Source organism: Notothenia coriiceps, unplaced genomic scaffold, assembly GCF_000735185.1.
Source record: "Notothenia coriiceps isolate Sejong01 unplaced genomic scaffold, NC01 NC01_scaffold00026044, whole genome shotgun sequence".
In the NCBI taxonomy this organism is placed as follows: Eukaryota; Metazoa; Chordata; class Actinopteri; order Perciformes; family Nototheniidae; genus Notothenia; species Notothenia coriiceps.
In genome coordinates, this window is record NW_011358745.1 from 3,247 (window position 1) to 12,293 (window position 9,047).

Genomic DNA, 9,047 nt, shown 5'->3' on the forward strand with positions numbered 1-9,047 from the left:
CAAACTGATGCTAATCCTGAATAGCAGGTGTACATTTTAGTATTATATAATCATAATTATTTTCGGAAGCATGGGTACCTTTAACACTTATGATCATTTTTGTGCTATTCTTTAATTAAATGGACATATTCAACGCATGATTTAGTCATCATCTCAATGTGGTTTTCCCCCAAGCTTAAACACCTCATCAGTAATTAACTAAAACATTTATGTGTCATATTTGCATGTGTGTGCTCGCTCAGTATAAAAACTCCTCCATTTCAAACCCCTACTGTAAGCTTCCGGAGCCTTTTGGGATGTCATGTTTTACTTTAGTGGTGCGGTGATGAAGTATTTTTGTAGGCTGACCCTGAAGTTAGCATCACAAGGGCTCCCTCGACCAAAGTAAATGGGAATCTATGGCAAACACACGTTTATGATACTAACACGTTTTGTTCATAATATCCACATATTAACACCACTTTTATATAGTTGAAGCAATTGCCAAAAGTAAAAAGCTAAGGTTAGGCTAAACCACATAACGGTTGCAACACTTCATATTACCACCGCTAAGCTAAGGCGGCTAATGTTCGTACTGATGGCGTTTAGTGGTCTCACTTAGGGGTATTTACTGATGATTTAATGCCGTAGAACAAAACATAAAAATCTCTTACGCTTGTGTTAACCACAGACCTTATTTTAGGACTCTTACCAAAAACACGTTTAAAAAACCATGGACTTCGAGACGAGGGAACCCGGAAATGCTAAAATCCTAACTTATTTCCAGGTTTAGGATTCATTCCTGCACCACTCTATAGCAGAGTTTCTCAACCTTGGAGTCCTTACCTCCAAACTGCTAGAGCAATGAACCTATTGTAAATATTGCGTAACCTATTGTTTTGTGTTCTCCTACACATGCTAGTCATTCTAAATTCAATTTATCTGACCTTTAGACACTTCTAACAGAGTGCAGTAGCTCAGTAGTGATAGTATCATAAGTGTTAGGCAGAACAGAGCAACGTGCGGTGTGCAGTGAAGGCTGGTGTGAAGTTAGACTTACGTTAGTGGTCAGAGCCAGCTTCTCTGTTATGTGCTGTCAGGAAAGCAACAGATACAGAACAGCTTAGAGCATGAGCACACACACACACATTCACATGCACATGTTCATTTCTGCACACCAGCAGAAAGCAGAAAAAGGGAAGCACATCAGAAAAACACTGTTGTGGTGATGGAATGTTATTCAATCTAGCAGAAGAGTGATCACTTTTACATCTGTGAAGAATTAAGGGAGCTACAGTGCTTAACCCATTTAGTATCCATCATCCATTCTAGCTGCTAGCTTAACATGCGTGGTTAGCAAAAGCGTTGGCATGCAGCCGGGTGAGTTAATTTTCCAGAAAGCAGTGAGCTATTGTTGTCACATTACACAAGCACACTTAATGATAAAGGTATGACAAAGAAGCTAATAACAAGCTAATAATAAGCATAAGGTCCACATGCAATGTGCACAGTGAGCATTATGTGTGTGTATGAGTGGCTGATGTTTCATGTGCATAGAACTTGGTCATATCAAGTCAGACATGTTTTTAGCATTTGCATTTATGATAAATGTGGAGTTTGTCATTTGTGCCCTTTTTGTTCCTTTTTTCCTAACTTCCGAGCAGGAATACGTTAAACAGAAAAACAACAAAATATTATAGCACCCCTTGTTGCTGGGAAATGTGTTCATTAATATACAATATGTGTGTTTCTGTGTGTTTTTTAGTGCACTTACTAAATGTGTGTTTGTCATATGCATGTTTGTACACATTTAGTGTCATTAAGGTGTAGGAGTGTGTTACCTGGGCCACGCTGTGTTCCGATAATGGGTTGTCATCCGCCTGTACAACAAAATGACATTATTATGGAAAAAGGAAAATGCAAAAATGATGCAAACTGCTTGATACACACTCACAACTCAGAAGTAGAGCAGCACAAACAGGACTAGATCAGATATAACATCATATACTGTAGAGACATCCACAGCCAATTACAACCCATATGTGAATGAATAGCAACGCAATAGTGTGGTGCAGGATTCAGTCCTAAAACCTGGAAATGAGTTAGAATTTCTGAACTTCTGGGTTCCCTCGTCTTAAAGTCAATGGCTTGTTGAAAATGTTTTTGGTTGGATTCAAGCTTGAGCGATTTTAATGTTATACATGTTAAACATCAAATATGTAAGTTTGTACCCCGCTGACATATACATGTCTGCAACATGTCATCACGCCACACATTAGCTGCCTTTAGCTTAGCGGTGGTGACGTGAAGTTGTGCGACTGATGTAGTTGGTTTGCAGTAGTACGTTTGTTATTTACTTCTGGAGATTGTATTTATGCTTAAACTATTATACATTTTTTGTTATTAGTATGTGTATATGATCCTGTGTAAAAGTGTAAATATCATAAATGCTTGTGCACCAAAGATGTTATTTTCTTCAATATTCCAAAATATCGCCATTGCGATGCTAAATCAAGGATCGGCCTATACAAATACATCATCACTGCACCACTCTATTGGCTCCTTGCTATGAGCTTGAACTATTTTAATTGTTGTTGTTTTTCAAATGTGTTTTATGTCGTTATTGCATTGTTGAGGAACCTGCTGATACCCAAGTTTTTCATTCATTACATACTACACCGTAGTTGTGTATACGATATGACAATAAACCTTTGAATCCCTATCTGTGATGTAAATAACAAGTTCGAAGCCAGAGGCTGGCTCTGACATTAGCTGACCAATCAGAAGAGTAAGATTGGCGCGTGAGGTTGAACAGGACACGCTAACAGCTTCTTTATATGGTTTCTGTTCACATGAAATCAATGAACACGTGTTACAACGTAGAGTGACTGACAGTCTTCTTACCCTGTAGTTGACCTTCTGTAGGACCTGCTGCGGGTCACTCTCCAGGATCACCCTGGCGACGGGATAAAAAATAAGCGTGACTTTATAGACAAAACAATTCAAATGAATAAAGGACTAACTGAGCAAAGCTAATTCCTATGTTAGTTTGTTGAGTACATCCAAACAGCTGCACACACTGTCTTACCCTCCATCAATAATTTCATCCACAACCAGTAACACTCCCTCCATGTTGTCCAGTAAACACCTCCGCTCCACGTTTTTCCTGCAGAACAAATCAAACAATCTTGATTATATTACTATTACAATCTGTATTTCACATGGCCTCAACTTAACATAAAGGAACAGTTTAATATTCTATAAAACACGTTGGATGCTTGAGCAAGACGCTTAGCTTAGCAGCATCACTGTTATCAGGGGGAAAAGCTAGCCAAGTCAAATATTTTGTATAAAAGTAAACAGGAAAATTTGTGGTTTTATTGGGATTCGGTAAAGGCATTTCTTTAAGAAGGAAACAATGTAAACACAGTATAGCTTAAAGCAGTTTGGCTCTGTTCATTTGTAGCAGTGAGCTAACGCTAGCAATCAACTTATTTATCAACTCCACATGTGCTTCACAGCAAATACATTTTAACGTTGTTTTTTAGGATGTCGTTTTTCGGTAGGTGGATAAGACATTTTCTATTTAAAAATGTCAAACATTTATATCAGGGTCATTCCTCGTGTGGTCAATGGCTGGAGTGTAATTTCACATGAACAACACCTGTTTCCTAAGAGGTGCTTTGTAAAATATTAAATATGTATCTAAAAATGAGCACCAGGTGTTATTTTGTCATCATTCAGCTACCTAATTGTGAAACCTTTACAAAGTTCTGTATTTTAATTTAAAAATGGAGACCTATCTGAGAGGCTACGGTGGGGGGATGGCAATGTTCAGAGGCTGCATGCATGACAGTGCTTTATGATCATTGTAGTGCACATACTTGTCAACCCTCCCGATTTTCGCGGGAGACTCCCGATTTCATTGCCCTCTCCCGGTTTCCTCCCGGGGTCATATTTCTCCCGCATTTCACCCGATTTCTGACAAAATCAGATTTACACACGACTGTTTCCACTCGGACTTTAATACAGCTACACCATTGTTTGGTTTCCATGGTAACACGTCTCTTTAGTAGCGCGTGCAAATCTAAGTCTGAGAGGGTGAGGCAGATATTCACAGAAAACAGAACAGGAATCGACAACTACTCTACTCTCTCCTTTCCTGTAAAATACAGGTCCAGCCCACACATATGCTCCATCAAGGACGGTGCTACAGGCCGCAAAGCAGTGCACTTACAACTACAATAAGCATGTTAATGTTAATCTAACAGCTCCGGCGATCCACTAGCACCCCCAATTTTGCATTTTGAAATGCTCCCGATTTCTGAGGTCTAAAGGTTGGCAAGTATGGTAGTGCATGTGTATGGAATATACACAGAATAATATAAGTCTGTAAAAAAAATTATTATTATTCTGCGCCATAAATCTGTCAGACACCACAAGAGAGTTTACCTGAGGATCTGACTGAGGGACTCAAACAGGCAATTCAGTACGGACATCAGCATCAGCTAGAGAGATAACAAGAAAATAATGCTTGAGCTAGATTCTGAAGACACACTTACGTTTTTTTTAAATTTCACAACAACATTCAATAACAGGCTTAAAATCCCCCATTGATTGATATGGTGTGTTCACATATTATTGCATATTAACACATCAAGCATAGACAGAGCAACACCTGCATTCATCTGTGTCATGTGTAAGTAAAATGAATGTTTTGGCCATTTAGAAGGCGGCAGCTGAAAACCCTTAAAATAAAAATACACTTCATTTCATTTCAAAACTTTATTTATCCAGGTGTATCCCATTGAGATCATAGATCTCTTTTTCAAGGGAGACCTTCTCAAGTAGGTTCCACATGAAACATAACAAACATAAACAGAACAACAAAAGGACATCTTACAACTTAAACTTTGTAAAGGTTGCAGCAGCCAACATGCTGGCACATTTATTTTAGCTCTATGTTTGGTCTCCACCACCTCCTAAGGGAAGCTGCTCAATGCTCCTGGTTGTTCCCCAGTTAGTCTCTGTCTGCAGTCTGGGGTTGGACAGGTAGCTCAGTGGCTTAGTCAGAGCCTTCTCAACAGGTGAAGCAAGTGTTACTGCATGAAATAAAAAAAAGCCCTCCCAGCTACATTGAGTGTTCAGTGTCTGTGAGCGGGTTAATGCTAATGGTGTTGTAAAGTTCTTTGAATTTATACCTTCACACACTGTAATAAAAATCCTTTAAAATACCATTAATTTATCGTTATTTACCTATAAAAATGCACATATTACCTTCATTTCATCAACTATTTTGTACCTACCTCATTCTCCTGAGCACTTCCCGCAACGTAGAAGAAGAGATCTATACTGCTCTTATAGACGATGGTCATGCCCTCCAGGAACGCTATCTCATCTGCAGAGAGAAGAAGAAAGGGATGGGTTCACATCTCTTCTCATTTCATTTCAAACCTTTATTCATCCAGATTGTCCCTTGAGATCATAGATCTCTTTTTCAAGGGAGACCTGCAGCAATTAGGTTCCACATGAAACATAAAACAACATAAAACAATAGAGGATATCATACAACATATTTACAAGCTACATTTACATACTTATCAACATTTACAAATACCCATAGTTTCAAAGAGCATTTCATTTAGCCTAGCTTTAAAAACATTCAGAGGAATAACATTTTTCAGTTTCAATTTTAGCTGTAGACTGTTCCAAGCAAGTGGAGCTGCGCACATAAAAGCTGTCTTACCTAAGACAGTCCTTGCTCTTGGCACATCTAACAAGACTACATCGTGCGATCTCAGACAATAGCTGCTTGCAACTCTCTGTGTTATCAGAGAGCAGATGTAATACGGGAGTTTACCCAACATGGCTTTATAAATAAACGTGTACCAATGACTGAGCCTCCGTACAGTAAGTGATGGCAAACCTGCCTTGGCATACAGGGTACAGTGATGTGTAAGTGCTTTACAATTAGTGACAAATCTCAGTGCACTGTGATAGGCGGCATCTAACTTGTTCAGGCAATGGGCAGGTGCATTCATAATTCATATAGACCAGATCACCATAGTCCAGCACAGGTCAAAAGTTCACAGTGACTAGCCTTTTCCTGGCCTCAAGCGAGAAACAGGACTTGTTCCTGTAGAAGAAACCTAGTCTAACCCTCAGCTTTTTAAGCAGGTTATTGACCTGAAGTTTAAAAGTGAGACAATCATCAAGCCAGATGATTCACATAATAATAAAGATATGGAAAGGCTGAGGGATGAATGTTACAAGAGGGAGGAAAGGGGGAAGGAGAAATATAGAGGGAGATGACCATGAGAGGAGGCAATAGAGAAGGGACAGGATAAAGAAAGGCAGGAGGAAGTAAACGTAGGAAATGTGTAATAAAATAAAATAAAAAGATACACATTTGGGAGGAAGCAATGAAGGAGGTGAGGGAAAATAAGAAAAAGAAAATGGGGTCATTTGTAGAACAAGAAAAGAGAGAGGGAGACAACTGATGCTTGTGGGAGGGAGGAGCGGGACAAAGGGAGGGAGGGAAAGGAGATATAGCTTGATATGGGAGAAAAAAAGAGGAGAAAAGGAGTAATGCAGGAGGAGTCTAGAATAAAAGAAGGATGATGATAAGAAGGCTAGGGACAGAGACTCAGGTATCAGCTGAGGAGTATCCGTCATCTTTCCCTGAACAGACAATAAATGGTTTAAACGCTAGCAGAAAATCCAAAAGTCACTGGATTTTCAAGGTTTACTAACATGTTAGGCCTAGTACTACTGCAGCACGGTTTGGCTGCATAGTGGAGATAAAAACTAGTGTTGGCTAACAGCAGGTGGAAGGAGTAACAGGTGACATTGGAGATGTGTGTGAGTGTACAGTAGAACACACAAGCAGGGCACATCAACTTACTGTCTGCTTTGTGAGTCTTGTTGAAAATGTTGCTCTCAAAGGTCTTCTGTTCCTTCATGGAGGGGTAGAGCTCAGGGTCGTAGTACTGAAACACACACATAAACACTGCTGGGTTAAGGCTTTTATCTACTGAACACGATACAATGATGCTTTGTCAGTTTAAGTGTGACATTTTTGTCCAGTTTCTTGCTCAAGGGCACCACGGCAGGGCAGGAGGTGAACTGGGACCTCTCCAAGTAGCAGTCCACACTCCATATTTTAGATCTGGTCGGGGACTTGAACCGGCAACCCTACAGCTCCCAGTCCAAGCCCCTACTGACTGAGCCACTGCCGGATGCAGCTTCACTCTGGAATTTTTTGTTGAATAGAATTTGAATCCCTAAAATCTTCATCAAATCACATCCTGTTTTGGATAATATACATAATTTCTAATTAGCTATAGTCTGTAAATGTATTTCTCTGAGCTGTTGGTAGTGGCCGAGTATGCCATGAGGGAATCCCGAGAAACGCTATAGCAGCTTTACTTTCTGTAAATTAGTTTCACCTCTCATCATTCAATGTATAAGAGTGAGACATCAGATCCCCTTATCGAACTCTTGGGAAGAGAGCAAAAATTGCATATTTCTTAAATATTGAGGGTTGCATTTAAAAGTAATTTTAGACTCAAATGTGGCTTGGGAGTCCACATACCAAAGACTTTGAGGTTTTAGGACTACAACATTTTTTACATTCACATTTAAGCTTCGGATGGTCCACTGTAATGTTAGATTAGGATGAATGTGCAGTTAATGGACCCAAACATCTGAAGAACCCTCCCTGCTGTGGTTCTTACCTTTGACAAAAGTCTGTTGCCATCATTGTCCAGAATGAAAACAGCTTTCACTGTGTAGAGAGAAGGTTCCTGCAACAACACACAGAGAGGACATCTTTAATATTTGCTGAGTCACCTCAGGGAAACTTCTGGTTCAGGGAGAGGTCTACTTCATCAAAACACAGATACATAATAAGTGTGTTGGATCAAACTTTATTATCAAACAGCTTTTCCAGCAACACCCTGTGCACACATGAGCCGCCCGTTCCAACCATTTCAACACTCGTCTGTTTCATTTCTGCAGACCTCAAGGCTTTTATTATGTTAGTTCATTCAGCTTTGTAGTGGAATTTCATTCACAGCAAGGGAGATGACCATAGACCATCCATCCATCCATCCGTCAGTCCTTCAGTGTGAAGAGTTTTCAGAGCCGGGACAAAGTTCTGTTATGCACTGACTAGCATAGATTCACAGTCGGAGTGTATCACAGAACTTAGACCAGGAACTTAACATCCAATATCCAACTTTCTCAGCTGGCATTACCATGGTTACAACAACGGAAAGAATGGGCCCCTCCTCCTTGTATCAATCCAGTTCTCTTTATACGTCCATGAATCAAAAATATTGGCTTGGTAGACATTTTACAGTATGGAATAAATGCACTCCAGAAGTTTGTCAAGTCTCAAGGATGAGACACATGAACATATGTAAGAAAACTCCACAGAGAAACTTTAGGTAACAACTAAAAACGTCTGTCCTACTTAAACTCTTCTAACTTTTAAATGTTTTAATAATGACCATTGTCACTCCAAATGGTTAGTATAACAGCATGCTAGTTGGATCAGTTGGGTCCGTCAACCGTGCAGTTTTGAGGTTTAATATATCTCACTACTGTACAGGACTAAGGTTTAACTTCCTCACTAATGATTGTCGGTCCTGTCCTCAGGGGAGTCGCTCTTAACATGAAATGACGGAGGATGATAAACACACCGTATCACTAAAATGACTGCTTGAAATACGCAGCTAGATGGTTAACAAATAAATTCAGCATATTGTATATGTTAAATACTTAAGAAAAACACGCTGTCACTGGAGGTGACTGTCTATCCGAAGAACTAATAAATGAAATACATACCAACATCAGCACTAGTTTCAGAGCTCAATAAGAAGCTTGTTTGACTCAATTAGTACTTTTCCCAGGAATAGTTCCAATAGTTCCTGGGATTTTGCGTTCACACCAAAAAGATCTGGAACTAGAACTTTTTTTTGGGAACCTTTTCACCCCTTTTCAGTCCCTGCTAGAGAGGCATACTTGCAAACCTTGAGACATCAGAAATCGGGAGCATTTGAAAA

General features: G+C 39.6%; 1 protein-coding gene across 1 annotated transcript; it reads right to left on the bottom strand.

Annotated features, from left to right (window-relative positions):
• Nucleotides 1-913: 913 nt before the first annotated feature.
• LOC104956438 (coatomer subunit zeta-1-like) lies at nt 914-7,809 on the bottom strand (the record flags this gene model as incomplete). Its single annotated transcript, XM_010783920.1, has 8 exons — nt 914-1,072; nt 1,821-1,859; nt 2,884-2,935; nt 3,068-3,145; nt 4,432-4,487; nt 5,286-5,377; nt 6,884-6,968; nt 7,716-7,809. Coding segments are annotated over 8 exons (640 nt in total), but the record flags the coding sequence as incomplete, so codon positions are not given.
• Between the last annotated feature and the right edge of the window lie 1,238 nt (nt 7,810-9,047).